Below are 13,864 nucleotides of genomic sequence, written 5' to 3'. Positions count from 1 at the left end.
TGGCAAAGCAGTGTTTCAAATCTTAGTCTCTCATAGCCTAGGTGAGCTCTCTATCCAGCCAGCTATCCACTCTTCTGAGGTAGGAATCTGCCTTTTCCTCAGAAAAGATCATCTTGGGTTTGGTTTAGTTCAGAACAAGAAAATACTGCAGAATCAGAAACTTTCTTAGCAGGTTTAGCATTATTCTGTCAGACTCTTAGTATTACTGGCTATAATCTCTAGTAGAGAGCAGTGAAATTCAGGAGCTGCTCTCAGTTTATTTTACTCAGATTGCAGCAAAGCCGTTGCATAGACAGTTTGTCTGTAGGGTTGTCTGTTGACCTGTTATTGAAAAGCAGGATAAACAGTGAACAAGTATTTTTGCATTGTGTCATATCTTCTGTCTCTTAAAAGATGTATCTGCATTGTATCTACATTATCTTCCAAGAGATTTGAAAAGATTAGAATATCCATTTTACGATTTTCTGGTCAAAATGATGGTATGCATCAAATATGAACAGTTACCTTAAAAACACATCTGCAGCATTTCTCTTTCACTTCTATTAAAGTTAGCCCAGTTCTTGTGCTTTCCACGATCTTTTTGCATGGGTCAGGAGGGCCCTTCTGAATTTTCATGAGTTCATATATATTGATCTTGTGATTAAGAATTCTGGTCAAGGTGATCTGTTCCTATTGCCTTCTGAATGTCAGGAGAAAGCAAGAGGATTGCAGTTAGAAAACTTGCTTATTTGTCTCTCTCACTCAAGGTAAAGGGAAGAGAATAATGAGCCTGACTTCAGGTTACATGAGGACTGCACATTTAGAAGGCCTAATCAGGAAAAAAAATACACAAACAGGGTGTGAAGGTCTGGGGAAATACTTATATCCAACATCATCGCTTAAAACGATTCTGCTAAGTCTGTGTGGGTGGCACAGAGTAGCAGATCGCTCAGAAAATACAGTTCAGAATTTTGTAGCTTTTCTTGTCCCTTTTGATCAAGAGGAACTATACCCCCTCTCAAATTCTATAATGGTGCCTTCAATTATCCACAGGGAAGAGAAGGGTGAAGAATTGACTTCATTAAAATGCAATGAAATGCAGTTTACTCTCAAGGTTGATGATTACAGTTGTAAATGGAGTTTTATTTTGAAGGTTGCTTGTTGACTTTTGCTCTATTCAGATGAGAAATGTTGTGCTTGACAACAGGAGGAGAAGGAAACAAATATGTAATGAACATGAAAATGGAAGAGAACCAAAGAGTGAAATGAGGAGGCAAAGATACTACGTGACAGCTTTTGACTGATGCAGATAAGCTATGCTGCAGCTTATCCACAGTGTTAGGAAATGATGGTTTCCTCATCATTTTCTCCCTTCTGTTTTCTTCTTGAAAAATTGTTCACTGATGTTATACAAATTCTGTATCAGTACCTTTTGTGTACAAGGTGGGGCAGTCAGGATTCTCTTTGGGTGAGTCATGATCATGGATTTGTAGATGGCAAATGTGGATTGTTTCAAGCATATGGAGCTGAGAAGAGCTCTTTCAAGGACTCGTCTTATTTGCATTGATCCATCCTTCAAAGCTCATTTCCTAATTTCTTGTGCGTGATTTACTGATACCCATATGTTTGACAAGGTTACATTTCCTGACCACACTTTCTGCTCTCACTTGAAAATTTATTCTTTGGCTCCACCTCCTGGCTTTTGGTCCATGGAAAGGAGGATTCTCTGGAATCACAGAGACTCAAGAAGAGATCAGAAGTATTCATCCTAGTTTACAAATGTTAGTGTAGAGGTGTATGTTGGGACATTTTGGCTGGAGCAAAACAGAATTTGTTGGGCCCACTCATACTTGGTTTCCACAGAGGCAGATGTTTTGGTGGAGAGGTGGACAATGGAGTGTGTGGCTCATAGTTTCTGCTTTTCTGGGGGCTTTTGGTTTCTTAACTGTGGCGGTTTCAATACATGACAGACAGCACAAAACAGCCTTTCTTTATGATTGTTTTTTCTCTAGTACTTCCTCAATCTCATGGGGGAGGGGAGGTACAGACGAAGTCGTCTGACACTGCAACATTAAAGAAAAAGATCTCTGAGGCCTTGCAAAGGAGTCTTGATTCATGCAGGGAGGATTGCTTTGACTGTGTTAATCCTGTTCAAGCAGGAGCTGCCCAAGAAGCTGAGGAATAGATTTTAGCAATCTGGATTTAAGAAGGTGAAACATGTCTCTTCCCCGACAGCTGCGCGAAAAGAGGTAATGTGTCTCTCCCTCGTCCCACTTCCCCACGAGCCTCCATGTAACTACTGCAATCTTTTAATTTAATTTAGATGCAGGCTTCTTTGCTGATTCTAAAAGTGTTCTTGTTATCATAGCTTCCAAACTATTAGGCTGCTCAGTGGAGCAGACTATTTATTAAGTTGGAATGGGCTTGCTTGTTTCTTTTCCTGGGGAATATTCACCACCTAGGACAATAGTGGGTCATTGTCCTCTTTAGAGCTGCAAATGGTTTCCCTTTTACTGCTGTTTCTGATATGACTAATTATGTCTCTTGATCTCCATAGCCACATCCCTCTTCACAGTAAGTGGTAGTATTTACGGTGCCGTGGGTGGTGCTGATTCATGTCATTCTCCTCGTACAGCAAGCTATTGCAAGACTTTGCATCATTACTTCAGCCTTCCAGATGGGCTACACATTGTGGAAGCTCCTGATTTGGATATTCTCCTAGCAGAATAAACTGAGCCAACTGCTGTTTTTGTAGTATTATCAGAATATTTAACATTACTTCAGCTTGGCATATCTTAAATGACCCTCTTTAAGGTTTCTCTTTCTGCCTCATTTTTTGTCCTTTATTCATCATTCTTGATCCTTTTTACTTAAGTGTTAATATAAATATCACTCTAACAACATTGAGTTGTAAGATCGAAGCAATGGTGAATTTGTCTTCTGTTTGTCAAAGAAGTTGTACCAAGGAGAAGGTCCCAGAGGAAAAAGCACCTGCCAATCCTTGCTGTTTCATTGTGTGGACAATATAGACAAGAAAACATGACAGCATGGTCATGTGTCTGCTCTTTAGGTGTTCCTCCAAGGATCCTTCCTTCTCTCTTCATTCAAACACAATACTTTCTATAATAGGATCCACAAAGCTTATTCTAACTTGGCCCATTCTCTTGTGTTCCTTCACACACTTTTGACATTTTCAAACATGTATCTTTGCGTTTGCTTCAGGTTGTCTGCTGTGGCTGGGAGGTCTCATAAGTATTTGCTAGGCTACTCCTGCTCTTTTCAAAGCCTCTTAAAGAGTCCGCTTTACTGTGTTGTTTACAAGACAACGTGACAACGTTTTGACAGCTGGTGCAGGCACCACTGCTTACGATATAGAACAATTCTGTCTTTGTTTCTTTGCTTTTTTTTTTCCCGTTTTTGCTTATCCTTCTGTTGTTTCATATATTACATGTATAAGGTACATTGTGTACATCTTACACATAGAGTGCAAGTATTTCAGGAATTAGTTTTGTGCTGTCAGTTTCTACAGCACCTAGTACAACAAGCTCTTTTTTTCAGAACTGTTTCCTATTCCCTGCAGTAATACAGTAACAATAACACCATTAATGGTATATAACTGTCTCCTTAGAATAAGGAATACTGCTGTGGAGTTATTGTTCTAAGTCTATTAGGCGCTGTAGGAAGGGTTAAGAATGCACCCACAGTTGATCCCGTTTGTCAGGAAAAGTTTACCATCTTAAGTGTTTCTTTTGTAGCCTTGCTGCTCTAGCAAGCCTAGGATTGACAGGGATCTTTTTTTAGGATTGACGGATCTTCACAATGATCACTGACTTAGGCTGAACATAAAAACTCAACATCTCAAGATCAGGCTTCCAAATAAAGAGAATGACACCATGAATTTCTAACTTACTGGTTTTGACACTAGATAATGTGATGTTGCCTAACTATCTTTTGTTCTGTATGGCATAGAGACCTCCAAAGGCTAATACCAGTATGAGTAACCTAAATCTTTTATTCTTGCTTCACAGTGATTTTGACCAGCTTCCCGATGATGTCCCTGTTTCAGCTAACATTGCAGATATTGAAGAGAAGAAAGGCTTTACTAATTATTATGTAAGAAAGGAGATTTATCCTGTTTTTATGTGCTCTCAGCTGTGACTGGTTTGGTTGTGAGATGCAAAATGCAGTTAATCAATAAATTGTCAAATACCGTAAGGGAAGGTAATAGTAGGGAAAAGGCCTGTGAGATTTTCTGAAGAGGGATTTTGGAAAACACCAGCTTAGTCTGACTTCTGCAGGATATGCTGCTTTTGCTGGAGACATTGCTTGTAATGCCTTCTGACTGCAGTGTGCAGCTTTTACTCTGGAATATAATGATGTTTGGTTGCTCTGTCTTTATGTTTTCTGAAGGAGCTGGGCGCAACATGACTCAGAAGTCAGTGCATGGAAATCATGGGCTCTTTTACAGGAAAGCAGTTTTGGCAAGAAATAAGAAATAACATAGTGGTTGAAGGAGGGCATTACAAGTAAGATGACTAAGTTCTTTTTCTGGCCTTACCTTTGGCCAGACCATAATTTCTGAAATTTTGTACTTTAAAGTCAGAAAGAAGTAGGAATACCTGCAACTCTGAAAATCAGTTCATTTAGATGTCTGTCTATAGGTTTAGATGTCCAAACCATCCTACTGTAAAATGTTTGTATTTACCTCCCTAATATATTTTGATTGTCACAGAGGGAAGGTATGTAAGCATAAAGTAGCATGTAGTGATTTCAGGTTTCCTTTTAAGATTATGTAATAGAAAGCAGCCACATGGAAATGATCCATGGGAAAGCTGGACCCACACATATACCACAATGCCTGGTGCTAACTGGGTATTTTCTGGTACTTGAGTCTGAAGACATTTAACTTCAGTCTTACTTTCCACTCTGCCTCTAAGACAGTATTTCCACTGCTGGAGCACTGATCTTATGTTCCTACTGTATGCCTCACTATGATTTTTTAAGTATTTATAATTGTGAATATCAACCTGGATACCCCTTCTCTGTTTCAGCTGTTTGTCATTGAAGTAAAGCTTAAAGGTGGTGGCAGATACCTGATTTTCCGACGCTATCGTCAGTTCTATGCCCTGCACACCAAACTAGAGGAGAGATATGGGGCAGAGAGCAAAAACAGTCCTTTTACCTGCACACTCCCTGTATTGCCAGGTAAGCTATCACTACCAAATCTGTGCAGGATTAGCAGCTTTCTCAGTCCTGGGCTGTCCTAAAGAGGAGTGCATTGTAGGCAGGTACACAGGATTTCTACTTGTGACAAGGAACTAGTTCCCATCCGTGGATGCTGGAGAAGTCAAGTTCCATTAGCAGTCCCTCCACTTGTGGTAAAGTTAATTTAGAAATCTAAAATCCTGTAGAAAATATGTATTTTCTTGGACATCCTACTTTCTACTGTTTGCTTTGTTTCTCTGACAGCCTCCATTTTTTTCTTCAATAACTGTCACAGGTTTCATATTTTCCAGGAAAAGTTTATGTTGGGTCCAAAAAGGAAATTGCTGAGAACAGGATTCCTATCCTAAATGTCTACATGAAGGTAAAGGTTAATTTTGAAGTAGAGATTGCACTGAGCATGGGAGATACTTACCCTTTGAAATCATCTAAGAGAGACAATACTGTTTTAGCCCTAAGTATCTGCTTCTCTCTGTACCGTTTTCCCTGAAGACACAGTGTCCACACTGTGAGACAACCTGCAGTCCTAGTCCTGAGATTGTTCAGACTGTAGGATCTGCTGGAGAACACAGTTCACAAAGGCTCGCTCCTTGCCTTTATGTATAGATAGATATCCATACAAAAAAACCCCAAAACACACAAAAAAATCCCCCCCCCCCCCAACAAACAAACAAGCAAACAAAACAGACAAACAAACAAGATGTATGAGGTGAATCTCCAGGTGTTGTGTGAACATGGAGTTGGTATGTGCATCAAAGGGACCAAGAAAGTGGGGTGGGCTTCTAGGTGTACCTACTCTACAGGGAAGACACAGCCAGTAACACTGAGGAGATAAATTCTTTGTGTACAGGTTAACTGAAGACCTGACTTTAAATCAGTAAAAGTCTGAAGCACTGACCAGGACTTCTAGTACTTAAGATTCCACAGTCATTCATGTTCTGAAGGGAAACACAAAGAGCAATTTACTCCTTCTGCAGTAAATCAGGCACAAAAAGAGTGAAGCAATACATTGGCCAACTTCTGGAGTAAACAGGAGAAACTGTCAGCTGTTCAGCTGTGTCCTGCTGAGACAGAAGGGAGAGGAGGGAGAGTTCTGGCAGTAATGAATAACCTTCATGATCCTGTAGGTCCAAGAGGCACATTTGTTACATGTAGATAAATAGAGAACTGATCTCTCCCACTGTTATATTCTGCTTTCTACTTGCTCTTGGCACAGAACCTACTCTGCCTACCTGCTTGGGTGTTGATGGATGAAGAGGTACGGCTGTTCTTCTACCACTCAACCTTTGATTGTGAACAAGTGCCTCACAGACTGAGACGGCTTCGCCCACGGACACGCCGAGTGTAAGTGATTGACATGTTTTTTCAGCATTGCTTGCTGTAAGAGATGCTGTCCACTTCTGAGGGTACAGAGAGTCAAGTATCACCACTGTGTTTCCAAAGTGAATCCATGAAGTCCTAATATGAAGATCTTTATAGCAGAGCAGACACAAGATATTTCTTGTTTTGAGTAGTCTCAAATTTTTAAAGGGGATATTGTACTTGTATTAAAGGAGAATTCAAAAATGACAATATAGCTTGCTTAAAAAAAATGCTGCACAGCTCTATCTGTTGATAATTCTTTAATGGTAATATCTGTTATAACGTACAGAATATACAGGCCAAACTTAAGAACATAGGTTTGCACCACTAAAGTCAATGTGAGTTTTGGCACTGAATTCAGTGAGATCTGGTTCAGATACTAAATGGAACTGAATATGTAATTTGTTCCTGTCGTTTGTCTAAACAGGGGCCTGTCCCACATAGCAGTATTGACACCCTTTTGGAGAACTGCTAAGTAGACGTTATACTTCATTACCCTTCAGACAAATTAATTCTCCTTTCAAAGATGGACCTGCTTCCTTTTCACTTACCCCAAACTGCAAAAACTGCGTGTGTGTACGCAATCTTGGATGTGTGTGTGATGGCAGAATTTGAACTGAATGCAATAAATGCTAGAAACAGTGATGCCCAGAAGGCAGAGTAAGGGGGACTGAGCTGTGCTGTGGCAGAGAGGTCCAGGATACTGACTGTATTGAAAATTCCATCTGTTCTCAGCTGCAGACATCTTCAAATCACTGCTGCTCTGCGCTAAACCAAGAGAAGTAGGGCAATGTTGTTGCATCCATATTTCTTTACTTCAGTGCTGCACACAGATTCTCATGCAGTTTCTCCAGTGATCTATGGCTTGCCTGCCTCTTGAACAATGAAAATGCAGACATGGTACTGCTGGTCGCATAGTATTTTTGATGACTAGAAAGGCTGTTGTCTCTTTTCTTTGCAGTAAAAGCATTTCACCTCAAGTGCCTGTTTCTGACCGTGTGGCAACTCCACGGGCTGAGGTGAGTATTCTACACAATCTGTCAAGGGATAGGAGATTAAACTCTGTTTTACTTTGGCATCTCATCGATCAAGTTGCCTTTTCCAATTAGAGTTTGGGGAAAGAAGGGAAGTGAAATAGACACAGGAAAACAGCTGATTTTTAACAACAGGGAATGAAACAAGGGATGGAAATAAGTGTTCTGTTCCTCCTTACTTGAGTAAATAAGAAGGTCCGTTGTGAAGTCAGAATGACAGGAGGTTCGAAACTGGGACATGTACAGCTTACTGCCAAATGGTCTGCATTTGCATAAGTGATGCCCATAAATTAAATTTAAAACAAGCACAAACTTCAGTCTCATTGACTTCAGTATATGTTTAAAAGCTTCACAGGTGAGGCATTTTAGTATTTTCTGTAACATAATTGTTCTACTGAAAAACACCTGTACCCTTTTCTTTTGCTGTATATTGTCTTGGTATTAAGCACATGGAACTGCTTTGTAACCAGCACTTATCTGAGTATCATCTTGTATCCGGGAACACGTGACTTTGCCATGTAAGTTTAAAAAACCATGCAGGTGCTTTGAGGTTTGTTTGGTTTGTTTTTCACACTGAGTATGGCAGGTCTTGTATCAGTCATATCTCTTGGGTTTTATCTATTAATTTATTAATATTGAATATACCTACCAAAACATTTCAGTAGACTACAAAAGACTTTTGAAAGAGCTATTAAGTAGACGTATGAACTACTGGCACAACAGTAGCCATTGTCTTTTTTTTTATTAGAAGAACTCTTGTCATTAAGAAACCCAAAAGAATAATTTCAAAATGGAATAAAGAACACTTTTAAATTTTTGCGTTTCTAAAAGCATTTAAATGACTACCGTGTTCTCTAAGGACAGTGGGGGAGATATGTATTTTTGATAACTCGGCCCCTTTAATTATTCAAGAACAGCTTGTTAGGGTGGTAGCATGTGCTTACCTCTTCTTTTTTTTTTTTTTTCCCCCTGAAGGGGGCATCTAAGTTCCATTTTAGCTACATGTCATTTTCCCAGACTTCTCCAAATCTCTCAGTTCAGCCATGAACAGGCCTGAAAGCTACATATAAAAACAACAGTTAGTTACCCCTAAATTAGGACACAACCCTTCCGCAATTTTTTAAGACTCTCTGTGATACTTTGCAGCAAATCTGAAAACTGTAAAACTGCAACCAGAAATATTGTTGTCTTTGGCTCTGCTGACTTACTTGCTCTTAAGTGTTTTCTACTTTCTTTTCTGGTGCTCAGTGTCCTGCCACTTTAAGAATCCTAGCACATAGCCCTCTCAGAGTCATGTTTATTCTAGTGCTTTCACTACTTTCTCAAAGCATTTTTGTCTGTGCTGAGTAGAAGAAATTGTGAGAACTTCGGACTATGGTCATATATATATATGACCTTACCCCAGAAACACAGCTGTGATGACAACATACGTACTATTGTGCTGCTTTGTGGTCTCACCCCAAGAACAGAACATAAAGAAGGATTCACTTTTGTAATTCTGTGAATAAATACTTACAGTGTTATTGCTTTCCATAGGCTCTCTTTGATTTTTCTGGAACCAATAAACTGGAACTCAGCTTCAAGAAGGGAGACTTGATCTATCTACTCAGCAGAGTAAACAAAGACTGGTTGGAGGTAAGACTGCAATACTAAATTATTAGCATACTTTGAAATATATGAGTAGAAAGGGCTCTCCTACTCCTTGTGACCTGTCTTCTCCTTTCAATGAGAAACTGCATCATAATCAGGTCTTACTGTCAAGAATAAATCCTTGACTCCAAATTTGAAATAGTTTCCTTCCTTGATGGTTTTTAGCTTACAAATTTTCTGCCCTCTAGACTTCAGTTTGCATTTGCATTTGCTTCTGCTGGAATGTTTTTAAATTCTTTGGAAGTGATTAGAACATAAAAAGGCCACAGAAAGGAGATGGAAACTCCATTTCAGTGATTAATTGGTTTCTTGCCTCAGGACAAGTTGCTATATACTTTATGCTTCATACCACAACACACGTCATCTTGATTAGAGAGAATTTGGGCAATGCGGCAGTGTTCTGAAAAAGGATGAGGAGAACATACTGTGTGTTTGCTGATAGGATATCTCTGCTTGCTCAAACACCACAGCCTTCCTTGGCAACCATCTGACTTTCATTTTTTACACACTGTTTCACTCCCCTGCCTTCTATTTGACTAAGCAGTTGTATAATCTTTTTGTAGAGATGCCATCAGGTCATTTCCATAGCCTTTCTTTTCTTGATTACAGTAGAAAAATTCTTACTGTTGTTTCCATGGAAATTAATTGAATTCCAGAACTTACTGTATGTGACCAAAATGGCATGGTTTTCTTCATTCCAACAACTCTTATCATTCCAGGGAACAGTTGATGATGCCACTGGAATATTCCCATGTGCTTTTGTGAAGATCATAAAAGATTTACCACAGCAGGAAGACACAGTTAATAAAATTCGTTGTTATTACCATGATGAGGCAGTGAGCACTATCAGGTAATAAGAAGCAGTTTACTGCTGAAGAGATGCTGACAAGTCTTTTTTCATTATATGTAATGATTAGATTTGCTCTTGTTACAGGGATATCTCAGTGGAAGAGGATCTGAGCAGCATTCCATCATTCAAAGATCTCATGAAATTGATGAGGTACAGTGCAAACAGTTAGTTGTACATTTAATATCATTTAAGCATTTGTCAAGTTCCTTCCAGTTCTAGATTTTCTATATTCTATTTGGTTATCACCATGTTTTGGGTGTGAAATACTTTTCAAGTGTCCTGAAAAAGTTGTACTTTGCCTTGGACCAGGGCCATCTGTGCAGACACTAGTCTGCCTTGGGATAGCCAGTAAACATGGAATGCGACACACTTCTGACTCATTTAAGCTGGGCGGAAGTTTTCATTTCTTGTTCTAAGATCAGAGCCATACTCCCACGCAGGGATCTTTGGTTTAATATATTATACTTCTGCAGGATGCAGAAACATGAAAAAATTAGAAGATCAAATATTAGTAATACCTATGTTAACATTCTTCCATTCCTTAACCTGCCCTCCCCTCAGAGAAAAAAAAAAAGCGCAACCATAAGTAGGCAAAAGTGGGTAGTAACTACAGTCAACTGTTCCGCATAGGGATTTTATCAAACTCGCAGATTAATTTTGCCCTGCATGTTGTGTTACTGGAAATGGGTCTTAGTTCTTACAGATTTCTCAGCTTAAACACAACACAGCATGAATGTGGCTGTATGATCTCTAGTACTAGCTGTATCAAGAATGCCAAGACACCCAAGGCTTTGTGTAGCTTTTAGCAGAATTAAATAGATTGCCAGTATATCGTTCATAATGCGACATCTCCCAGGTATTCCTTTATTTCTGGGGATCAATCAATTTCTTTTCTACCAGGCGGGAGTTTGACCAAGATGACATTGTTTTGAATTACCGGGACCTTGATGGTGATCTGATCCGGTTGCTCTCTGATGAGGATGTTGAACTCATGGTGACTCAGAGCAGAAGGAGGCCATCTGAGAAGCATTTCTTCCCTTGGAAGCTGCACATTACTCAAAAAGATGACTTGGGTGTCTACAACACTAGTCCAGGAACAGGTCTACTCAAGCAGTAAGAGCAACATGAGTGCTATATAGAGACTTTCCAGTCGGTAGCTATACAGTCCTGCCATAATTCCTCTTTGCAGACAGTTTCCTTTAACAAGCCTTTGAAGTGATCTTGAAAAGAGCAATTTTTAGTAATATATTACCTTCAATGTAAAATCTGTACTTAGTTAACTTCTTCAGCTTTTTAGCACTCCTCTGTAAGAGACACAAGTACATAGAGACCAGATAAAGTGAGGAACAGAGAAATAAAATCACTGGCCGTATTTGCCAAGCAAGTCAGTGTTAGCTTGCAATAGATGTTTAGTGTCCTGAGCCCCAAGAACTGCTCTAATCTCTGTTCTCACTCCCAGAGCTAGTTAATTTGTCCAGAATGTCTTCATAAGCTTTTTTCCTAGACTGTCATGATTTTCTCTTCACTTGCTGATATGAAGGTTTGTGTGCCAGTGCTTACAAACACGTAATTATTTCTGTCAGGTTGGAGTCTACTGGTCATTCAGAGTTTGTTCTGGAAACATCAAGAAAACTCTTTCATATATCAGTGAAGAAATTGCAGCCTACCTTTGCTTTCTTTTTCCCACTGACCAAAGTTCTGAATTCTGTGAATCAAACCTAGTACACCTGTGGTGTTCCTTGTAGATGTTTTTGTAATTGTACATGCTACTTATTTCCACATTCTGGGAAAATTTGTGTGATGCCAATTCAAATAGCACTTTCTTCTCTGTCTGCCTTCTGCTTTCTCACACCTCATTGAAAAGTAGAACTAACAAGAAATTACTGTATCAGATTCTTCAACAAATAAAGTTACGTATGAGATTATTTTATCAGTTTCAGTACAAAAGGAGTTTTTTTGGGATATGAAATAATTTTGCTCCTTTTTTTTGCTTGAAAGTGAGATAATTTTGGAAGAAGAGTTTGCATGTCACCTATTCAGCTTTCCTTAAGGAGGAGTTATATTATTGCAAAAGAATGTATCTTGCAATAATTTCTTCAATGGTCATGCAATTAAAATATTTTCTTCTTGAACAAAGTTACTGCTACTTGTAAGAATTACAAGTTATGTATGTTTTACATAAATTGTTTGATACCTAAAATACTGCATTTTAAAAACAGCATGCAGTCATGATGTTAAAGAGATACCAACAAGTATAATCAGTAAAAAATAAGAAGTTAAAAGAGTGTTCAAACACCATGCTTTGCATTCAAGTGTTAGTTTCAGTGGTACTAAGCTACAATTCCTAATGGTACAATTCTGTGGTACTAAGGTACAAGAAGGTTGTTCTTAACCTACTGCTAAAATTTGTACAGAAAAAAGGGAAGATTAATAAGTATCTGCAGGTACTAAGAAACAGTTAACTAACAATGCATGAATAATTAACCTACCCTTCCCCAAACTGGCAAAATAATGTTTTCTCTTTTTCTTAGATGTTACCTGTAATGCTATCAGATAATAAGATCTTCAACAACAACAAAAGTATTTAAGGCAACTTACCCTTTAAACTTTTTTTCTTCCTGATGTGTATACATGAACTTATTTATATACATAAGCTTTAATATTGTATTATCTGTGGCCCTGCATTTATGCATTTAAGTGTATTGGAAATAAAGGAAAGAGTTTATATTTAAAGATAAGCATGTCATTTGCTATATTTGGATCCATAAATCATTTCTTACTTGACACTTTATTAAGTGCACAATTCCAGCACTATACCAGTCCTCTACAGACTTGTCTAAGAAAATGCACTCTCCAAAGAGTTGTTAGATGTGCTACCGGCCATATCTGCTTTCCAGGTACAAAGGGTCCACCTGAAGGATTCACACATACTAAATTTCGGAGGTAGATGACATATATTCAGAAGAGATACAGATTATATCTTCCTTTCTACTACTGACCCAAGGTTTTAGTTAACAGTATTTTACTAAAATGTTACAAAATGTAACTTCCCACTTCAAAGACGTTGTAGCACTGTGGTTTAGGAAGGAGATGAAGAAATGTACCATGGTAATGTTAGTAATCTTACACCTTGTGATACATAACAGAATGTATTGTAAATTGGAAGCCTAACTGGCACGCATGGCCTGCAAAGCTGCTGGTGTGCAGGGTTACCTGCTACCTGTTCCTGGAGTTCAACAGAGCAAATGATGTCTGAAGATTTTTGCTGACAGCTAGATCCTGCGACGTTACCAGCAACTCAGCAAATCTGTTTGAAGACGAAGGAGCAGCTTGAGTGAGGAAGGAAAGGAGAATGTCTTCTGGGAAATAAGAAACCCCTTTGCTAAGCATGGGGGAAGTACATGCATGAACTTACTGGCCTATGGAAATCAGAGCAGCAGAATTCCTTTCTGCCTTTATACTGTAATGCAAAGTAAATTCTGCCCATCCAACAAAGTTGCATATTGCTCCCCATATTCTTCTCCCCCATATTCACCATATACGTTTTTTTCCCTTGTATTTTGATGTAGTTCTTGTGAGATCCTAACTGCACTAACTAAGGTTTTGGTCAGTACACAGGGATCTAAAGAAGGTGTAGTAGCGGTGTAGGACAGACTCTGGCAGTTATATTCTGTATTTGGGGATTCATCTTAGTCCCTTGTAGTTTACCTTTGAAGGTGCAACCCTGTGTGTGTCTGTCCCTTATGGCTACCTAACCTTCCTATAA

The 13,864-nt window shown here is 38.9% G+C and overlaps 1 protein-coding gene across 1 annotated transcript; it reads left to right on the top strand.

Annotated features, from left to right (window-relative positions):
* The first annotated feature begins 2,000 nt into the window (after positions 1 to 2,000).
* Positions 2,001 to 12,831, top strand: NCF4 (neutrophil cytosolic factor 4). Its single transcript, XM_005511276.4, has 10 exons — positions 2,001 to 2,228; positions 4,008 to 4,092; positions 5,031 to 5,184; positions 5,496 to 5,566; positions 6,419 to 6,546; positions 7,526 to 7,583; positions 9,135 to 9,233; positions 9,968 to 10,098; positions 10,183 to 10,248; positions 10,999 to 12,831. The coding sequence occupies exons 1-10, from the start codon at positions 2,197 to 2,199 to the stop codon at positions 11,213 to 11,215; spliced, it is 1,041 nt and encodes a 346-aa protein (XP_005511333.2). The 5' UTR covers positions 2,001 to 2,196; the 3' UTR covers positions 11,216 to 12,831.
* Positions 12,832 to 13,864: the final 1,033 nt, after the last annotated feature.

This window comes from Columba livia, chromosome 1 (genome assembly GCF_036013475.1).
Source record: "Columba livia isolate bColLiv1 breed racing homer chromosome 1, bColLiv1.pat.W.v2, whole genome shotgun sequence".
In the NCBI taxonomy this organism is placed as follows: domain Eukaryota; kingdom Metazoa; phylum Chordata; class Aves; order Columbiformes; family Columbidae; genus Columba; species Columba livia.
Note: the sequence above shows the minus strand (reverse complement) of the source record. Positions and strands in the feature narration are given on the sequence as shown.